The sequence below is a fragment of the Molothrus aeneus genome, chromosome 3, assembly GCF_037042795.1.
Source record: "Molothrus aeneus isolate 106 chromosome 3, BPBGC_Maene_1.0, whole genome shotgun sequence".
NCBI classification, from domain to species: Eukaryota; Metazoa; Chordata; class Aves; order Passeriformes; family Icteridae; genus Molothrus; species Molothrus aeneus.
In genome coordinates, this window is record NC_089648.1 from 59,746,723 (window position 1) to 59,769,303 (window position 22,581).

The following is a 22,581-nucleotide window of genomic DNA, read 5'->3' on the forward strand; positions in this document are numbered from 1 at the left end:
CAACAAATATGAATGGGTATTTGAGTTCAGCTGCTGAACTTCATTGGAAGGTAGTGCATATCCATCAAGCTGATCCATTATCTTCCCTGAGCAATGCTGTTACATTATTATGGACAGTGGCCCAGTAGCTGAATTAGGGTGCTAATAAGTCCTGACCTTCTGTGTACTTTTGTCAGATGTTTGTTGTTATGTTTGAGTGGTTTAAGATTTGATTCAAATGTAGACAGTTTTGAACAAATGGCTGGGAAAAGAAACACTACTGCAGGTTTCAGCCACCCACCACCTCTTCTCCTTGTGTTTTCCACACAGCATGTTGCACTAGGTTTGTCTCTTACTGCCTGGAGTGATCAAAATAGCAAGCAGGCAATTGACTGTTAAAACAGAGAAGGAGAGGTCTGAATTTGCCCATGTTTTAAGTCTTAAGGAGTAGTCTGCAGGGGGTTTGAAGTGCTTGGCATGTCTTGTGTTGTGCTAGATAAAACACTACAGCATTGGCTGCTTACTTGCCTTGAAATGTCTCGGTATATTGGTAAGAGGTAAGGTGGCAGTGTGCTTCGTAAGAGGAAGTCATTGGTTCAACCAATTGTTACAGGGTGGATTTTGTAGGGGGTTGATAATCTGTCCTGATAAACTTTGCTTATGTGCATATGATAAATGCACATTTGCTTGTTCTGTGGGCGCAGCACCTATGATGTGCCCACAAGGAGGTTGGGATTGCTTGCTGTGTATTAACAGGTGCGTTGTTATTGCTAATCAGAACTCTGATAACTAAAATTAATAGTGGGTACAAAGACAAGCAATTAAGGACATTCATCTTCCAAATGAGTCTAAAAGATTCATTGGTAGTTTAAATTTATATACTGAGGGCACTCAAACCATTAAAAAGGGTAATGGGTGCCCTGCAGGCATGTGCTTCAAAGCCATATGTCATTTTGGTGCTGGGACAGCAGACTGATAACTTCCCTTTAAGGGAAACTGCTATTCATTTATCAGTAAAATGTTGAAGGAAATGTACATTTTTTTGCTGTAGAGTGATCATAGAAGTGTAAGTTAAATCAAAGTGCAAGATTTATGTTCGAAGTCTTTTTGACTTAATCATAATAGATGTTAATTAGAAAAGTGTCTCACTGGTAACAGAGGGCAGTGGAGTTGGGGCATTGAAAAGTATAAATATTTCTCTGAGACACAAACGTTTCTCTCGTGTCTTGCAGTCTTTGACAGTGACACTGATGTAGTAACCAGCTTAGTACAGGCAATAAAATGTTGTAGTGCTTTTGTTGCTGCTGTTGATGCTCTGATCATGTTGTCACAGGGTGATGTTTGAGTAAGTGTTGTTAACACAGAGATGCATATGAAGTTTTAAGGATTTACGGTACAAGGATTTAACACAAATTTTGCTGCAGTGTAGAATTTTATTTCTGTCCTGGTGTTGTCTTTCCAGCTGAAACACTGGTTAAAAGATAATTCTGGGAGTACATGGGTACCCATCTGGCAATGGGTTTTGGTGATGTAGGATTATCTAAAATTTGGCTTTGTCAGTCATTCAAAATGACAAATACTTTTACAGATTTGTGGGAGCTATTTGAGTTATCCCTAATTGAAGATGCAACATGATCTCTTGGTGTGGGACACACTGCAGATTTGCTTATTGAATTTAGTAAAAGGAACTTTCTCTTCCCTATGTATGAACACTGTGAAAATTCTGTCTGCTATGGCAATACTTGAATATGCTGTTTTGGGTGGGTTTAAAACATTTTCATTCTCAATTTGGTGATATACATGCACATTCTTCCTTTCCTTTTTCTCTAGTCTTTCTGAGTTCCACACCGTGTATGTCTTGTACAGAGGGCAAAACGAGCACAGGCTGTAGCTCTTGGTGGTCCTCAATCTCCCCTTTTTCCACCTCCAGCCCATTCACCTCCTGAGTGCAGTGTGAGCTGGTGAGACCCTGGCAGGCCTGGAAGGGTGTTGGCTGTTTGTGCTGGGCTGGTGACTCATCATAGGCAACACTCACTGGAATCTATTGTAATAAGGGGTTTTTTCTTGTTCTTGAAGTACTTGTCCCATATTTTGTATTTAAAAAGATAGACAACAAAGACAATACAAATACCCCTGTTATTCCAGGAGCATCTTAGCAAAAGGAACTTTTGTTGTGATAAGCATTGTTATTTGGATTAATGTGCCTGAGTTACTGAGGACAGGGAGAAGAGCAGAAATATCTCCCCTGACTTTCAAAAATTGTCTGTAGCCTAATTCTTATATAACTTTTCTAGATTAAAAAATGCCATCTAAGTAATTATGAAGGCACTGTTTTCTCTTTCACTCTCTCCTGCTATTGCCCTTTGTTTTTGAGTAGGAGGAGCAAACTCTAGGGCTGTGTGCCACACATAGAGATAACAGCTGCTGCGGAATTGTATGCATGGCATCTGTATTTTCTTGCCTTTACGCTCTGCGTTTTCTTTGACCAGGCTCTTTTGATTCCTTTGTTTCTTCATTCTCAAACCTTGATCTTTTTCTGAGATTGTCATGCTTTCTTCTCTCTTTTCTGAGCCTACTTAATGGCCTTGAGTTAAGAATGGAATAAAAAACTTACTGAATGAGACAGGGCAGACATTACCGTGCTATCTGGGAATTCTGTCTTTTTTTTCCTCCCATCATTTGCATTCTTTCCATTCTTCTTTCTCTCTGTCACTTCTCACAACTTTTGTTGTAAGGTTTTCATACTTTTTCTTTGTGTGACCCTGAAAAAATGCCTTGCTATGTTATGCTAAATTGATTTAGTAAATCAAGATTACCCAATTCATTCTGCAGCAATTATTTATTTTCTAAGTAATTTTAATTAATTTTTCTGACTGTTTTGGGCACAATATTTATCCTTGTTGTCAGTGTTTGGACTGTTTTTGCTTTCAGAGTTTTTGTTTTTCATCGTTGATTTTGGTCTATTATTTGCAGTTTCCCCTGTGGATGAGATAGCATGTTGCTTTTTGTCACACAGACCCTGAGATAGGTTTCACTTGAATTAATGACTTCAGGCTATGATTTGCTCTGACAGAAGGTGCTCTTGGGAGAAATTGGTTGTGTGGAGTAGTAATGTTTTTACCAAAGAGAGTGGAACACTGATGGGTGAGTTGTTTGCAGGTTTCAGCTTTGTAAATGCAAGCCTGTGAACTGTGGTACAAGGCTGCGTGGGCAGTGCAGTTGAGGTGGGCCCCAGAGAAACCCCTCTGCTTGACTCTTGGAAGGTCTCTGCTTTCAAATAAACTAATAACAAATTTCTTCTCTAGGAGGATGCACATTCGATGATGGTCCTGGGCCCTGTGACTACCACCAAGACCTGTATGATGATTTCGACTGGGTGCATGTCAGTGCTCAAGAACCTCACTATTTGCCACCTGAAATGCCTCAAGGTGAGAAACCTCACAGATACTGAAGGATAAATTTCTTTATAAACTCAAAGCCTCATTGAATATGACCTCAAGGCCACTGTCTGAGATTCCCACTTTAACCTTGGTGATGGAGATCATATAAAGGAACAAAAGTAATAAATATAGCAGTCTTGGTAATTGAGAAATTAGACCAAATACCTCTTAAAAACTGGGGTGAGGCATAAGGAAGGGAGAAAGGAAGGCATAATTTCCTCTGTAATTCCGTGTGGAATTCCTGTTGGCTTGAAGTAAAATGCTGTGTTTTATATGACAGCCAATGTATCGATTCAATTATTCAGGTAGGCACTAGAAAAAATGGTGAAAAAAGGGATGCATGCAAAAACCCCATACTCTGATTCCTTCTTTCCCTTCCCCCCCCCCCCAAACCTCCTATCATCTGAAGGTAATCAGAAAAGCTTGATTTATGGAAATATTGCTGTTGTTAATTACTATTTAGGACAGGTAATGAATAACTGAAGAGGCACAGCCTACATGACCTTGCCTGCTCACCTTTGATGAACAGCTTAATCGGCGTTTCCCAGACAGCATGATATGCTGAGAGAATGAAAGCATTTGAAATTCAGCTACATTTTCCAATTAATAATACATTAAGTAATTAATCATGCAGAGGAGGAAAAAAGGTCATGGCTATTTTATTTGTATCTAAAAGGTTTTGTGAAGTGAGGGATGTGTGGAGAAGGAGTGAGAAATGTTGCCACACAGAAGTAACCTCACCTCTGCACCATTCCTTCCCCTGCGTTTTGTGTACTGTTGTGAATTATTAATAGTGGTTGATCTATATAATTTTACTTAACTTCTACATAGTGGGTTCCCCCTGCTTTGGAGTCACTGATACAAGCAGGTGTAACCATGCCCAAGAACTTTCAAAATAGGTTAATTAAGCAAGATCCACACTTTATTTAATGGACTTCTTGGTGCTTCAGTTTTGCATAAGCAAGAATAAATGTAAAAACCTCAACATTTGTGATGGACTTATGTTAAAGAGAGTTCAAAACAATATCTCCCCTAGTAAGGCTGAAATTAGTTACTATTCAGTTTGCATTTTTCAGAATGTACTTGTTTTTTATAAAAGTTGGAGGTGTCTTAATTTTGATGGAAACACCATTCTGGGAAAAATTTGGCATTTTTAGACCTTTGGCACACCTTGTACAGGAAGAAGAGCAATTTGAGGAATTGTATTTTGAATGAATCTAAATGACAAGATAGCTTCTTGCTTATTCCAAATAACATACCTGTTGTCCTTAGGCAGTTCTCAGAGTTAAATGACACAGTACTCTCTGGCATATGATTTCTTTTCAGTTCTGCTATAGACTCATTTTTCTCTGAGCATAGCACATGGATTATTTCAGAGCAAGTTGTTTTGTTTTTGTTTTTTTTTTTTTTTTGCATTTGTATGCAAAATTGTGGCTGCTCAAAAAAATCTATCAGAATAAAGGAATTTTTCAGAGATAGACCAAAAGAGATACAGAAGAAGCTCTGGTTATTTTTTTTTTTTTTCATCCCTTAGTTAGAATGCTAGACTTCTTGTATCAAACTTGATGTTTGGTGACTGATATGTGGACTAAAACTAAGCCTCAAATCTGTTCTGATCTGATGAGCTTCCCATTAAGAAGTACAGGGTCTTCAGATTCTGAAGATGCATGCCATACATAAATATTCAAGTCCATTTGTGTTTAAAATAGTGTGATTTTAAATTAAGTCTGAAAAGGTAACATGGATTTAGAATGAGCGCCAAATTCTTCTGGTGGATCTGCAGGAAATGGAACAGCAAGAGGTTCAAGCAAAAGCAGAAGGGAATTAACTGTGCAGTCATCTGCTGTGCAGTATTTTAACATTGATGACCCCGATTACTGCTCATGAGGAAGCTACCCAAGTAGAATTAGATGTGGTAATTAAAGTATGGGTCAAATACTACTGCAGTTTTCACTATGAAAAAAGCTGTGTTTTAAAACCTGTAGAAGAAGCTAGGAATCTCTTAGGGACCACTTTTTCCTGTTCTGTCAGTGACAGCAGAGAAGGGAAGGAGTATCCAGAAAAACTAAGCAGCTAAGAAACTGAAGTCCTGGAGGAGGGATTGTTTTCTTTCCATGTCTTCTTCTCAGGCTCTGTAGTCCTTCTGCTAGGCACAAACCTCTGATCAACACCTCCTCTACATGGACACGTTTTTGTAGTGTTTGGGGCCCTTGTCTTTTACATCTCTTTGGAATACAATAAAGGGGGGCTCCAGGCATAGATTTGTCTCAGTAGGAGCACTGGTTTACGACTGTGGTAACAAGATAATACCCTTACAGTGAGTATGTAGCTTTCAGGGCTCTAACTTCACCACATTCACAAAGAATAATTGCAGTTATAGAAGATTATACTCTATTTTCAAATGACAATTTTCAGTCTTCAATACCTTCAGAAAGACTTATTAAAAAAAACCCCAAACAACAAAACTCCCCAAATAATGTTGTGGCAAGCGCTAAATTGACAAGTGCCAATGTTTTACTTTTGATTCAAGGGGCGTGGTAGTTGAAATCAATGTTGTGCTTTGGAGAGTGATGATGAATCATGGGAAATTTCAGACCTAATGGCACATGCTTCAGAGTGCTATAAAAATATGAAAACCTCTCCTAATGGAAAACATTATATCAGTGTAGCAATAGCAAATGCTATTGGTAAAGCAAGTGTAATTACCTCTGAGTAACTAATGCATCTTCAGATTTTTTTTAGACTCACCTACATTGTATTTCTCAAGCTTTGAGCAGAGGCAAAAGCCACTTATCTTCTGTTATGGGAAAATAAATGCAGTATATACTATTTAATTTAAAAACAAAGTGAACACCTAAAGCAGGGGCTTGAGTACAGATTTAAATACCAAGTTGTAAAATGTCCGAACTGCAACGTACATGATAAAATCTTTGGATTACTTATTAAGACCTGGGAAAACACATGATTTCCAAGATTAGCTTTCTGAGAGCACATAAAAGTGGCTGTTCTAGATCAAGCTAAAGATCTGCTGATTTTGAGTGTAGCCATTAGCAGTTGCCTAGGCAAGAAGTTGTGACAAAAAAGCACTGATTTTGTGCCCTGACTGCTCTCCTACTTCCCAGCTGTTTGGCATTTAGGAATGTCCTCAACTAGAAACAGTCTTTATTTCTAATATTCTCAAGGAGTCTATGGTTTTGCCCTGTCAGTCTTGTCTTACTGTGTGTGGGTTCCTTGAAGGCTTCTAGTATCTGCTTTGGGCTAAAACAGTGTCAGGTTTTGTTATGGAACATGGGGAAATGCAGCTCTTCTTTTTTTTTTTTGGACTTGCACTTCTGTACAGGACATGTACAAAGCTGAGTACTAATGGTCTCCTTCCAACCCATTCAGGATTTTTTAAATACCTCTTAAATAAAACACAGACTTTTCTCCAGACCATCATTCTAGGTCAAATAGTCCCAGACTATCGAGATGTTCCATAAGTGGAAATGGTTCTGCATCTGTACATTTGCATTTTGTGGGAGGCAGGGCTGGTAAATAGGTGTTGTATTTTTGTAGACCTGGTGACAAAAAATGAAGTCCAAATATTTACCTTGTGGTCTTGGTCCATCTAAAGAAAGACATTTTCTAGGTATTGAAATAAACCCTTTATAGCATGTATTATGTTTCCACATGTTATTTTTATACATTATGCTATACAAGATAGAAATTGGAGAATGCTCCTAAGCAGAAATCCAATTTTGTCTATGGATATTTTCCAGTTATTTTAGGGGATTATTCATTGTGTGTGGATAACTTAATTTTGCGGTAGACGGAGTAAATAATAGTGCTTTCTTATACCACTGGAGATGTGCAAAGGGGGATTTTATCTGTATTAATAATACATTTACTGATGGTTTTACCCCGAGAGAGAGAAGACAGTTTATTTACCCTGTTTGCTTTGCCTGTTAAAAGCAACATTAATCTGAGGCTATGCAAGGTCAGGGCATGAGAGCTTGTAATGGGCTGTGTGATGGGAGCCACTTAATGAAGGACTTTTTTAATGTAAGGGCTGTTACCCTCCTGGTTACAGATGCATTTTGAAGAATGTCTCAATTATTATGGACAATACTGATGTGCTGAGATGGACATCTTATTTCTGGTCTCTCAGATGGACAATGTGCCTGGATTGGATGTGTGCTAATTTTTTAAAACTGATTTTATAGAAATCTAGAAATCTAAGTAAACTAAATTAACAGCAGTGAGGGAAGTCTTAGCTGCACTTGTCATCTAGCATGACTAAAAAAAAAAACTAGATTAAATCTTTAAAGCTGTTCCTTAGAATTATAGAATTTTGCAAATGCCAACTTTGTTATAATGAAGAGTATTGCAGAAATAATTTTTTCACTTTACAGAAATTGTAGATAAACTTTTATGCCTCCCCATTGAAGAATAAAGCTAAATCCACTACTCTGAAAAAAAAGAAAAGAAACAAAACAATTCTGAAAAGTAAAACATCAACACATTCTGGTTTAGGCTGGTATTTTGGTGGAAGCCTACACAGCTATTTCAGAAGAGAGTGTGTATATGGTGAAAGGTATTGGAGATGGGAGGAAATGTGTTGACAAAAATCTTAGGCTTTACTTTCATGATAATTTCATTTTTTATGGTTTTTAGGTAGAATATCTGACTGCTCATTACCACATCCTGTTATACCCAGAGGCATTCTCATGTTTCTGCCTTCTCCCAGTTGTTTTGATATACATATGGTTGTGTACTTGTGTGGATTGGAAATAAAAAAAAGAAAGCGTGCAGCATGGGCCAGCTAGTTCATTGTGCATCTGTAAAGGGATTTGCTATGCTCATGCAGCTGATGAGGACCACATTTGCTGGTGGCTTGAGTGGGTACAGGGCTTGTGTAAACCTCTAAGGTGCCTGAAAGAGATATGAAAATTACATCCTTAGATTTGCGTGAAACTTAAATGTTCCTGTACAAATAAAGTTGAGTATTTGTTGTGATCTGAAAGGTCAGTTGTGCTTTATTTAAGTTCTGCCTTGTACAGAAAGGAAATAACTTTTGTGTCACCTGCATGACGCAAAATGAATTTCAGCACAGGACCAATGTAAGCATTTATGAAATGTATAACTGAGAGAGGGGAGACAAAAGGTCGTGAAATTTGTGTTTTAATATAGATTTCATATGGATTTAGCTCAGGAAGGAAAGCTGTAATGTAAATGTCATATAGATGAGACTTCTGGCCTTTCACTTCACTTAAACCTGAATTTTTCTCCTGTGAAAATGAATCCACGAACCTATGAATAAATTCAAATTATGTGGATGTGTAAGGGTATAGTCAGACAGAAGCCAACTGTGAAGCAGTGTCTAGTGAAAAAAAGTGTATTTCTTGAGGCATGGATAGGATTGAGAGCTCAGCAGCTGGAGAGCCCTCAACATGTCCTGGGTTACTGGGCTCTGCTGTTCTACACATATTGTGGCAGCTTGCTGTTTTGTGCTACAGAAGGGTGAAGTTCAAGCAGAGTCTTTTTCTGGATCCTTTTATTTTAATGGACAGGCAAACAAAGCTTACTAGTCCATTGAGCAGCTGTGAACTGAATTTTCAATATTTTGCTGCTCTATGACTGCATTGTTGGTGTAAAGATAGAGAAACTATGAGCAAGAGAGTTTGTTGACTAGTTCATAGATTGGCAAATGCAATCCAGGTTTTAAAATTTGATAATTGAAAGCTTATCTGGGTCATTACATTATAAAATAAATGCAAAATCTTGGGGTCTGTGTTTGGGACTGCTAAGAAGTTCTGATTGTCTTTCTCCCTTTTACATTTCTTTATATGATAGGATATATATGTTTTATTTAAGGTGGCTCTATTCTTTTTCCTTGGATGCTTAAGTCTTCATATTCTCCTTCACCCCAAAAGTTGACTGATATTTATTTCCTGTTTAACTTGTCAATGCACTGTGGAGCTGAATTTATTCGAAGTACTTCCTTGATCAGAAAAACATATTTTCCTGCCTTCCTTGTTCAGTAAGCTTTGTGCTTGCTTTATTGTCTGTTAGTAGCATCTGTAACAGAAAGAAACCCACCTTGTTAGTCCAGTGCAATTAATGCCTGCCTAAAGAACACGTGTAAACATCCTGATCCTATTTGGTTCATTCAATACAGTGCACTATCCATCTATTGACCAGTTCCAAGGATTCCCTGTTATTCTCAAATACACTTGGCATAAACTGAACAGTGGAGGGGCACAGGGAAGGATTTATAGATATTGCACAGTGTATCAGTGCTTTTGTACATTTAGATAAGACATTTTTTCATCAAAAAATTTAGGCATGAGTTTAGTATAAGTAGAGTTTTTGTAGTAATAGTAATAACTTTGGCATAGGAGTAACAAATCTGTTGGGTTTTCATTCATTGACACAGATTTCTTGCTGAATTTACACAAAATTACTTCAACTTCAAGGCCAACTACTATAACTGCATATATACACTGATTTGGTTGGCTTTGCTTTTTCTTTTCCTCTTCTAAGTTTTGTTCAGCCTTACCCCTTCATCCAGTGTATAAAATGCAGCCTTCTGAGAAACTGCTCCTTCTTTTTCCTTGTTACTTTTTTTCCTAGTTCAATATTTGAATTATATTAGGATGTTGCCCTGAATCTGGACTACTAAATTAAAACAAGGGGAGAAATCTGTTTGTTATAGATAGAGTTTCTAAGTAGTAGGTCAGTCTTGGACAAATCCACCTTTGCCATCCTGCTACCATCACAGCATTCGTAGCAGTCTTCCTGTTTGTTACCCAGCCTTCTGTTGAGCGCTACAGCTTTCTAGCTTCTGGTATCTGCATATCAAGGAGTTCAAATGGGATTGGGCAGCACTGTGAGCAGGGAGAAATGACCAGCTCTGGTCAACTCTTGCCACTCTTGGTCAGAAGCCTGGGCTGTGAGTGGAAGTGTTTCATTGCTTGTATAAAGTCAGCTGCTGCTTTAGTATTTGTGAATGTCAGTAAGAGGCTCTACCTGGAACTGCTATTTTGGTAGCATTGTGAAGGGTGAACAAAAAGCAAAATGGTGCTGTGCTAGCCTTTGAGAATTGAAAGGAAAACAGGGTTGCATAGCACCTTGGTATCTGGAAGGTGCTACAGGTTATATGAAGCATTCAGAGTTTGCAAGGCTAGACATCCAAAGCACAGCAAGGAGAAGTGCTTATTTGGTTTCTTGTAGCTTACCTGCATGGAGAGGAGCAAGCTAGCTCTGCTTTTCAGTACTGTGTCTGACTGCTGTACCATTGTCCTACCATCATTTTCACTCTCAGCCTGCTCATGTGTGTGTATATATGTATTTATTTTTTTCTCCTGAAGATAGCAGTTGCCTTGCATTCAAATTTTCTGGGCTATTTTGGAGTGCAGTGGAGGGACAGACCCAATTTTAAGTACTGCTGCTTCTCGTGTGGCTTCATTTACTTCAGAGCATGGGGAGAGTTTGTGTGCTTCTGCTTACAGAGGAAGGCATAGGGTCAGCACATCTGGTAACCTTGAACCCTCTGTTTGGCACCCTTTGGCTGGACCCTCTCACAGAAAAGAGAAAAAGCAGACAACTAGTGTGTGTGAAGTTGTTTTATGTTTGCATGGCTGCTTGAGTTTGCTGTAAGTGTTGGTGGCATCCCTCCCTTTCCCTGTCTATGTCTGCTCCTATTCTTTAGCTTTCATATTTCTGTAGGTTCTTCTGGAAGCCTCATTGCTCTGCATTCTGCTTCCACTCAGCTGTGTGCAATTTTTAGCAATAATATAACCACATCTTGACTTACAGGAGATGGAGAAGAATTAGAAGCAGGGGAAAAAAGTAAAATAATTTTACTCTTTGGAAGAGGATAAGTAAAAACAGCACCTAGGAACTATTTGTGGAGGAGACTGAAGAACTTGATGTATGAAAAAGACTGGTGTTCAGACAAGATGGAAAAAAGCCCTTTGATAGAATGAATAATGTACAGTGGTTGCTAATGCAGATTATAACTTCTGAAGCAGTAAACTTCAGAAAGAAGTGCCATGTATTTCTGTTGCTAGGTGCTGTGGTAACCCTTTGTGCATGGGTACCTCCCCTTCCCTGGGCTAACTTCTGACCTTGGTTGCAGTAGATATGAAGCCTCTTCATGGAAGGGAAGCTGTGAGATACTTTGAATTCACTGCAGAGCATTCCCAATTTACTACAGCATCAGTTATGCAATTGTAAACTAATATCTGAATTACCTACCAATCTATAACCTGAGCAATGGCAACCCCAACAACAGAAGATGCAATGCCTATAAAAACAAACAAAAACCTGGAAGTAAGATGAGATAAAATTCAGTAAGCCAAATAGCAAAAAAGAAAAAAAACCCAACAAACCAACAAAAAAAAAGCCAAAAAAACCAACAAAGGGAAGTGATGCTTTACTTAACGTTTTCCATGTACAGTGTCTGAAATTTTCCTATCTGCTTAAATATTGATTTCTGAGCTCCAACCCTTTTACTGCTCAGCATGTAATTTATGTTCCCTTGTGCTTATGCTGCAGGTCCATGCTGATGCAGCAGTCATTGATGTTTGTTAATAGTGACTACAACTGCAGTGTTAATAAAATTATTATTTTACAGAACAGATTTTGAGTCAACAGAGAAGGTTCAAACTTTTCTTAGGTTGTAGTGACCAAATAAAATAATTACTATTAGGAAACTGCAAAATATTTAATTTGTGCGTTTCTATCATTATTTACTATAGATAGTTATTCAGTTTGGTTTTTTGAGCTAGTTAGTAAGGTTTGTTTAATCTCTTTTTCCTTTGTTTTTTTTCCCTTCCTTTTTTATTTCCTTCTCTGTCACTCTCCCCCACACCAGAGCCTCTCTGCTGGGATTATTTTTTTCCCTTTCTCACCTTGCTCCATAGAAACATCTTGAAAAGGAAAATCTGTTTTATGAGGGTTGCACAAATCTCATTTCTGAGCATGTAGGCTGTGAAGAAGCAATTGCTGAGGTGGTGCTTATTAGGGAAGGAGCAGGTTTGTGGTAGGTACAGGAACAGATTCAGCTGTGTTGCTTTGCTTTGCCTTGTATGTGATGTTTGTGTTTGTTTTTGAATCTTGTTTAATCATTAGCATGTGTAATGTTTCTTCCACACACAGAGTGACATTCAAAGATGTCTTTTTTATTTTTTGTCTCATCTCCTCCTGGGCTTGAAAGAGTAACCTTATTTAAATATATTTTAGAGAAAATTTTAGAATATTACTAAGAAATTAAATCCATTAAGAATATGATCCACTGGAAAAATATTACTTTTAAAATGCTATACATTATTTCATTCCAAAACATGTTGCTTCTGTTCAAAGAAGGGTGGACTTTTATCATATTTAGGCTGTAGTCAAAATCAGCAAGCAGGAAAACTTTAATTAGATCATACATTTTAAATTTGTTTGGCACTTTACATACTGTCTATCTTGCAGAGGAAAAAAGCACATTTTCCCCATCCCCTCTAGCTCCCTCCCATCACCTCAGCAGACTTGGAAAAACACCTGTCTTCTATCAGAGCCCTGCTTCTATCCAGACCCTTCAAGGCTGGAGAGCTATAATTAAGTAATATTCTGACCTAATAAAAGCTCAAGGGTGGGATTTTTTTTTTGTGGTGATTTTGCTTCTTATTTCTTGAAAAAAAAAAAAAGAAGGATTTGATTATTATTTGTTTTAGAGGAAACAGCTTTTAAAACTCCCAGTGTATTCTGCAGTATAATCACTGCTTCAGGGGAAAAAAAAAAACAACAAAAAAAGTGGAACTTAGAGGTACACTTACAATGTATAGTGCTGGACAGTCCTGAGGAACTCCCATTAACCTTGTGTTCCTGAGGTGGGAGAGATGACCCAGCTCTCCATCTGTTGCTGAGTTAGCAAAACTCCCAAAATTCCTTGTGTTCTTCTGTCTTTTTAAAGAACAATTCTGAGGATTTGGCAGCTATTTAATCTGTTTGGGATCAAACTATTTTTAGCTTCAAAAACCTAGCCTTGTATAAACATGAACCAGACCCACTGTACTCATTTAGAGAAAGTCAACAAGCAATATGAACTAAGCATCTTTCTCATGCATTTGTGTTCTCTTAACCTATTCCCATGAATGAGGGATCAGTAAGCACATGGCATACAAACAGAAGAAGCTGTTGACATTAATTTTTCCTCTTTGGTATAGCTGACCTCTGCTAACAAAGCTTTTACCTTCTATCAGCTTCTCCACTGTGTGTGCCAGGCTTATGACTGGCTTTGAAATCTCCCAACTTGTGGACTTTCTTGAAAGAAATAAAGAAAATATGCAGCTGAGTGACATTGGCAATGGCATTAGCAAGTATCCCTTGTACTGGCAGTAGAGATGGCTTCCTGTGCCTGCTGGTTACAGTGCAAGGGAGCAGGCTGTCTTGGCTCCAGGCTTTGTAGGTGGTCTCTTATCACTTTCCTCCAGACTGGCAGTAAGAGCTCTGCTTTCCAATTAGACTGCAGTTGAAGGTAGATATTAAGCCAGTATAAGTTTCCAATTAGGCTGCAGCTTCACAGGTCACAGTGAGCCATCCTAATACCTTACTGTTGAGTAAAGGGATTATTCTGCTCATCTTTACTCCCTCTCCTCCCTTGCCTTCATGTTTCAGCTAGCTTCCTCAGCTAGCTTTACTTGTCAGAGCTCATGGAGAGCTGATACAACTCATTATCCCTGAGAAAATGTTGTTGTTTTTCTGGATTCATCTGGCTTAGTGAATTGACTTGACTCAAGTCTGACAAGCACCGCAGCCAACAGCACAAGGGAATGAAGGAGCTGAAAGGATGAGTGGCATAAAAACAAGAGAAGAGGCAGATACAGGGAGTTGTTAGGTCATGTCACCTGTAAGCTGTAAAGAGCAGTTTGTGTTTTGAATGTTGTGATGAATATAATCTTAATTTCCACCTTGTCAGCCCCAAGGTTTTCCTTGCATGGTCCTGCTGATGCCTTTTTATTGGATCTTATCTGGGACCAGGGGTTTGCTCATTTTGTGAGTAAGACAATGGGTATTCACACTTGTGTGTAAGTGCTCTTTCCAAATGTGGAGAACCATGTAAGCAGCTTCTTTGGAGGAATCAGACAAGTACGTTCTTTTCAGTATGTTCATTGCACATTGCTGGAACACATTCTCCACTGGAATTCATTAAGTGTATAAGGAGATGGAGGTGGTTACCACCAAGTGAGAAATGTTGGTCACCTGGGAGCAGATGACTGCACAAAGACAGCTGCTGTATCAAGTAAATACAGCATATTCAACAAGTAGGTATTTGTGCAATGGCTTAAAGAAAACGTGGGTGAAAGTGTACAATGAACTTATTAGATAAAAAAGTCTGATGATTCCCTCTAGACTAAATAAATTTTGCAACCCAACCAGCTGGCCTAGTATGAAAAAAAGTTCCTTAAAATTACTATGTAAATTTACTTACATTGTATGAAATTCATGTTACTCACAAGGTACACAATTTATTTTGCATATATAATTTATATTTATATAAAATTATGGTCATGCAATATTCATCTGGAATTTATATGAAGATTTTGATTAAGGAGTGTGAAAGAAGCAAAGCTGCAAAACAGTGTACGTAGCTTATGGGTAAGGATCAGAGAATAAATCAGCACAGGTGATTTTGCTGTGAGTGTCTGCTGCAGTCTATCAAGAGCAGGACACAGATGAAGCTCTCTTTATGCAGTTGGTGAAAGCCTCACAGTCAGAGACTCCAAGAGATGTTACCTTCACCAACAGGGAAGAGCTGTTTGAGTATGGTTAAGGGCAGCATCAGCTGAAATGATCATGAGCCTTGAATTTGAGATCCTGAGAAGAGTTCTCCAGGGCTAACAGCAGAATTACAGACTTGAATTTTGAAGAGCAGATTTTGACCTCTTCAGGGACTTGCTTTGCAGGATCCCATTGGGAGGTACCCTGAAGGGCAAAGGGGTTCAAGAGAGCTGGTTGATCAAGGACAGCTTCTTGAAGCACAGGGCACTGTGTCTTGTAGAGAGTTAACGTGAAGGCACTGTTGCCTTGCAGAGAGTTAAACAGGCATGGCAGAATGGCATTATGGATGAACAGAGCCTGTGCACCAAGAATTCACAGAGACAGAAGAAGGGAGAGACCGCTTTGAAGGATATGGAGACATTGCCTGCTCATAATAGGGATGGAGTCAGGAAAGCCAAAACTCATCTAGAATTCAAGCTAGAAAAGGACCTGGAGTACAACAGGACAGCTTTCCTCTGTAGGTACACTGGCAACAAGAAAGAGGCTGAGGAGAGTGTAGACCCATTGTTTAGTGAGATTAGGGACCTATGGACAAAGGAAAGAGGATGTACTTGATGCCTTCTTTGCTTTGGTTTTCGAGATGAAGACTTATCACCAAACCTTTCAGGGTCTTTGAGAGTGAGACTGTACGTGAAGACATGTGGACAGAGGGATCACTTAACCACTTGGGCATTCACTAGTCTGTGGGACCAGTTGGAATGCAGCCAAGGGTAGGCAGATATTGTGAGGCAGCTTTCTCTTATCTTCAAAAGTTCATGGCACTTGTGGGAAGCTTTGCAGGACTGGGGAAAGACAGTGTCACATCAGTTCTTAAAATGGATTAGAAAAAGGATACAGGGAAGTACAGATCATTTTAGAAACAGTTTCCAAACACATGAAAGGCAAGAAAGGGGTTGGTGGGAGCAGCCAACATGGGTATGAAAAGGACAAGTCATACCTGATGAATCCTACTGCTTTCTGTAATATGAAGTGAACCAAGTAACAATATGTCCCATATCTTGGCTTTCGTAGGCCTGTAACACAGTCTTTCATAGTTTATTTTCTCTGAACTGGGGATATATGAACTCTGCAAATAAATGATGAGTGCAAAGTTTGCTGAACTCCCAGATTCAAGGCTGTGATCAGGGGTGCAAAGTCCTGCTGGTGGTCAGTTTAATGTCTTTAGTGCACTGGAGGGCAGAGCTGTGCTTGAAGGATCATGGTCTGTGGGGGGATATAATGTAAGAGAATAGAGAATTGCAGAAGGCAATCTCACCCCTGATGAGTTGCAGCTGTGCTAATTACCAAAGAGTAGGAACAGGCCTGACCTTAATTGGCTGCAGCTGTGGCCAATAAGGATGAGTGCTATAAAAGAGTGGGTTAGGTAGCTGAGGAGGGGGCTGGAGTTTGTTGGCTGTGCTGTGGAGAAGACGGAGTTGGTGCTGCAAGGAGCTACCCATGAGGAATCGCCAAGAAGGTATGGGAGATTTATGATAAGATGGTAACAATGGGCAGGTTGAAGAAATAGACTGACAGGAATTTCATGAAGATTAACCATGGGAGGTGGAAGATCTTGGCCCTGGGGAGGACCAGCAGCCTCATGCAGTAGTACAGGCTGGGGCCAGGTAGCTGAACAATGGCTTTGCAGAACCTGGGAGTCCTGGTGGAACTTGGACCAGCAGGGCATCCTCGCAAGAATGGCCAACAGCAACCTGACTCTGCTGAAGGCAGTCCTTCCTTCCTGCTCAGCAATGGTGAGACATGTCTGAAGTGACAGACTTCAGATGTGCCTGGTTCTTGGCTCCCCCTGATGAGAAAGACATGGGTATGCTGGAATGAGTCCAGCAAAAGGCTACCAAGCTGATCAGAGACTGGATCACAGGACATTCAAGGAGAGACTAGAGAGGGCTATGTATGTTCAGCCTGGAGGAGACCTTATTGGTGGTCAAGAAATGCCTCTTTGGAAGATACAGGAAAGCTAGAGCCATGTGCTTTTCTCATGGTGGTGCGATGAGGGGCAATGGATGCAAGTCAGAAGATGGAAAATTTTGGTTTGTTCTTTTTGAGTGGCAAAATCAGAGCAGATGCCCAGAGGCGTGATAGGCTGGTATGTAGTTTGATCTTAGCAGTGTGTTGACCAGAATGGCCTCCAGAGATGCCTTCCGACCTGAACCACTCTATGACTTCATGAAAACAGCTATATGAGCATGTTGATTAAGAATTGATATAAATCAAGGGCTAGAAAATTAAGATGATGAAAACTAAATAGGAAAAATAGACCAGTGAGTTGAACAAGATGGAAAACGTTGTGGGTTTTTGTCTGCCACCAATTGGTATAAGGCAGCAGTAGTAGGAGCTGAAAGTTGTGCTCAGGAACAGAAACTAAGCAGTAATCTTTATCCTAGCAAGAATGTATTGTTTTGGGTAATAATGTATTTTCTTTTCCCACAGGTAGTTGGGATACAAAATGGCAACTGCTGAAAAAGAAATACATGCTACATTGGGAGGACAGGCAATATCCATGCAGATCCTTTTGAATGAAACCCTTGATTTGAGATTTTTTTCAAGTCATTTAAGATGACCTGGTTTGTTTTTTTTTTTTTTCTAAAGTTTTTATGTTTTTCTTTTTTTCAGTGTGGCGGTGAGCTTGTTGATGTAATGTTGTCCTTTTATAAGCTAGGATTTTTTTGAAGACCAGAAACTATCCAAAACCTCTGGTTCTTTCTGAAATAATCTGCTTGGGAAACAGTTGATATGATATTGACAGTAGAGTAATATCAAGGGATGAACAAGGCTTAAAGGCAGTAGCATAACTAGATTTTGTTGTTGTTTTATGAAGGTAGTGTTTTATTCATAGAGTAATTTTTGTTTTGGTATCTGTACTCAGCCATTTATGACTTACTCTGTGGGACTGCAGGTTGAAAAACAATGACTCAAAAGGTCTTAGGAGTGACAGGAGATCTTACCACGGTGTATGGACATAAATACAGTTGGAGTATAAATTGTTGTTGGGTGGTAGAGAGCATTTGCCCTTGTGATGTTGTCTATTTCAAAACCAGATGCTGAGAAATGGGAAAGAACAGAACGGAGCAGTCAACAATGTGAAAAATTTGCAAAGTGCCTTTTGTTGAGACGGAAGAAGGGAGTCTGTTGAGTCAGTCTGAAGGAAATTTCAGCTCTTGTGAGAAGGGCCAGAGTGGCTGCATGAAAAAAAGGTTTAATTGGTGATGACTATTGTACCCAGCCACCAAAGACATTGTGTCTAGCGACTGCAAGCAGAAGTCATATAAAATCTTCTCTGTCCTATTTTAAGCATTTCTTTTCTTGCTGAGGGAAGTTAACATTAAAACAATTTGGGTTACTTTAGATTTTTTTGTGGCTTGTTTTGTCACTTTTTAGTTTTCAGTGACTGTAATTGGCCTACTTCAGATCTTGGTTTTGTAGCTTGTTTATGTATTTATTAGTTTCCATAAGTGAAACTGAAAAAAGAACTATATATTCAGTCTGAAGTGGAGAAGTGATTGCATGGATGTGTGTTATGAAGGTGCAAAATGAGTAATGAGCTGGAATACAAACCCCTGAAGGCAGCTAGGCCTATCTCTTGGGAAGAATGTAGTTTATTCAGCCAGGAAGTTGCTCAGTGGAAAGATTTATTTACTTTCTTATTTTTATATTTTCATAGTATGGCAGCATTTTAAAGTTTGTACCATGGATTACCAAAATTTTCAGATTTGTAGACTGTGGTGTGGTCAAGAGTTCAACACCATCTCCCTGGATCAGGATCATCCCTCACCAGCCCAGAGCTCCTCCAGTCTGCTAACCTGTCCTTCCCATCTCCTAAAACTATCTTCTCCATGTTCTTCCCCCACTTCCTTAAGACAGATTCCTTTTGCTCCAAGGCTCACTCAGGTCTGAGATCTCAGGGGCTGACCCCACCTGCTTTGTGCACCAGCAAGCAGGTCTGAAGAGTGGAGCTGGGACCTGGTGCCACGGCTGTGGTCACTCTTGAAACCATATGTACCTTGAAAATTAATTCTTCTGCCTCTCTTTCTCCTTGATCCAGAGTTGGTGGATCCATTGGTCCATTGCAGGTGTGATCCCCAGACGGGAGAGGTCGCCTCATTGAGGTACCTGCATTATTTGTATATGGTTACATACTTTTAATATAACATTCATATGTTTAAAGAAGGCTTCAATAAGATTTTCATAAATAAACATCACATAAAAAGCTGCCCAAGCTGTGCATTCAGCTTCTTGGATGTGGAACTTTGTGTACGATTTCAAGCTTGTTTTAGAGGTAGCAATATTTTACAATATCAGCCTTTTAAGATAGAGAGCAAGAGTGTTTTCTTTGTCATCATGACAGCTGTGGCAGGTGTGTATTTAGTGAACAGGCCCTTGTTATGCCAGGGATTTGAACAGATAGCTCAGGTAGGCTTCCTGACGTTAATTAAATGGTTACAAGATAACAAGTGAAAATTAGGAATTAATGAATGTTTTAACTTTTTCATGACTAAATCAGAAATAGTGGTGTCATGGGGGGACAAAACATCCAAATACTGCATTCTAGGTATTCTGTTTAGCTTGGGCATCAAGCTCTGTTACCAAGGGTAGGGATCAGTGTTCTTTCAGATCTGTGCTGCTTCCTATCGACTTCTGAGAAGGCAACTGGGGAAAAAAAAAATCTTTGCTGCTCTTTTTTGAGTCATGTGCTGTTTCTGGATTCCTTGCAGACTTTAGCTGACTTTGCTGCTAGGAGAAACTTTCAAATATATCTGACTTAAATAGATGAACATTTATCATCCATGTGCTTTGATCGCTTCTCCTAAAACATTTCCTGTTAACAAAGATATTTGCATGTAAATGTTTATCTCTTGCATTCCATCTGCTCCATCTCTTTCATCCTTAACTCAAATCCTAATTATGATAGCATTTATGATTTTTCCCCAAGGAAACTGTGATATCACTTATATAGGATCTAACATTTCTACAGCAATATTTGAAAAGGTAAATTTGAATTATTGGTTGATTCTTTTCTTAATAAAAGTCTAATTTGTACAGGGAATCAAATTTCATGGTTAAGAGTGTAAAAGGGGAAATCAGAAAGTATTTTTCACCTTTTCTCTCGTTCAGTAAAACACTTTTGAGTGAGGTGTAACACAATTGATGTTTACTATAATGTGTAGGTACTGAGTTTAACAGATAAACAATGTTTATTTACTATAAATCTCAATGTTATTCAAATGTGGAGTAGGTTATATTTTTTTTAGTTTTTCAGGTATCCTCCATGTAGCTTTTACTTACACAGTTAATTAAAGTAGAAAAAAACTATTTGTTGCAAAAATGAAGAAAATAATTAGTATCTTGGACTAAATTAACTTATGCATGCTGGAATATTAGGGTTCTAAAACACACAATACATTTGGAATATCCTAGAAAATTCCTCTTTAATTATTTGTGTGAAAGCTTTTATAATTTACCTACCCATTGTCCTATAGATAAGTCCTCAAAATACTTTAGCATGTTTGCAGGAGGGATCTCTCTAGAACATAATTCACTGTGCTTGTCCGGTTGCTGATGGCTGTTCATGGAAACAACCACCCCTAAATTGTAAAACAGCTGCTTTGGGGGTGTGAAGAGTGCCACATCCCCATCACCTGTTTGTCTTCTTTCCCTTTGAGACTCAGTGTGACTTGTTAGAAGTGTACTGAAATCTTTTATGGGCAGTTGACTGTTAAAATTGAGAAAATTGACTTAATGGAAAAGAAAGAACCTTAAGTGTCAGCTGAAAAAAATGTGTTGTGTCCTTCCATCCCTTCCTCCAAATATAAACTGTAAACTGGACCTACAGACTCTTTGTCTCATGATTCACTTCTCTTTAAAATTCTACAGTTGTACAGATACAAAGAAAAAGAAAATCCACTGTTAAAGTAAAACTGAAAGTTGTAATCAAGGAGGTTTATTGACAAAAGTATAAGATTGTAAGCTAAGGGACTGAATGTTTAAATTATTTGGCAGGTTTCATAAATATTTTATGGTTTTGTCTAAATGTTAATATTTTAAAGTAAAGTTTGAGAAATAAAACAAAAGCATGATCTAATAAAAAATGCAAGTATTTTTAAATGTAGACTACTATACCAGTCTGCTCTCAGATAATTTAAAGATATTATGGAAAGTTTCATGCGAAACGTAAACCTAATGTTGCTGCTAATTAATTTACCACAGCACAGTCTTTGTTCTGCAATATCATCAGCATATTAGTTCCCTGTAAGATCTAAACCACTATACATCTTGGAAAAACAAACTTTGATCAAAGATCTGGACTTGAAATACATGTATTAATTCTTCCCTTAGACTTGATACGATAGTGAATATTTTTTCTTATTTTTAAAAGCATACAGTAATTTGCATGCTTCCCTAATGCCTTTGTACTTGATTGAAATTTATGGTAGAAAGAAAAATTACACATAATGATATTTGTCTTTGACCTTACATGTTAATTAGAACTACAGATAGTTACTATTTTATTTCATTGCCTAGAATGATGAAAACCATTGATTTTGTACTTTGTCATTTTGTAGTCATCCCTTCCCCTTTTTGCTCTGACTTATCTCCATCCCTCTCCCACTCTCCTTAAATGCTTTTAGCTACCTTTGCATAGATAGGCACAAGGTCATAAAAGTACGTCTGAAGCTGCAGCCACATGACTGGTGCTTCACTATCAGTTTGTTTGCTTACATTAATACATATGCACAAGTTCCTAAGGATTCTGCTATTTCTTTCATTTCTCTCCCTCCCTCAAGTACCTTCCTATATGCTAAACGAGACTAAGTGATGCACTAAGGAAGCCTGAGGCAAAAGAACTAGCATTTTTCATACATATTTGCACTGCTTATCAAAAAAAATTAATGACTCAAGTTTTAATCTTCTCTCAATTTGATGAGATACGAGCTGTTTTCAGAATTCTTAATTGACCTTTGAAATATAATCAAGGAGTTATTCACGAAATTAATTTTTCTGAAAAGAAGTCCTGAAGGCTAAACCCTTCTAGAGTAGGTGGGTATGTTGGAACACAATGTAAACAAGGAGTGTGTAAAATGACCTAGGGTTTGCAGGATGATTTGTTTGCTTTTTATTTACTGAAGGCTGACTTAACATATAATGTTTAGGGAATTGTTCACATTGCTTTATAATCCAAAGCGTATAGAGAGTTATTGCCATAGTAAATGGCAAAATTTAGGTCAAATGTATTTGATTTGGAATTTGAGATTCTATCATAATGAGAGAGAAGAGAAAGTGAATGGCTTTGACTCACATTTTTTAGGCTGAAATTGGTGTGATGAAGACCAAGTTATTGATGCTTTGAGCTTCATAA

General features: G+C 38.5%; 1 protein-coding gene across 7 annotated transcripts in view; it reads left to right on the forward strand.

Annotated features, from left to right (window-relative positions):
* Window positions 1-3,298: 3,298 nt before the first annotated feature.
* Window positions 3,299-22,581, forward strand: part of PTPRK (protein tyrosine phosphatase receptor type K) — a 296,142-nt gene continuing 276,859 nt past the window's right edge. For all 7 annotated transcript variants that reach the window (XM_066547034.1, XM_066547037.1, XM_066547036.1 and 4 more), the window contains exon 1: window positions 3,299-3,407. In XM_066547034.1, coding sequence (XP_066403131.1) covers window positions 3,398-3,407 — 10 coding nt within the window. In that variant the 5' untranslated portion in view covers window positions 3,299-3,397. The remainder of the gene's footprint in view (window positions 3,408-22,581) is intronic.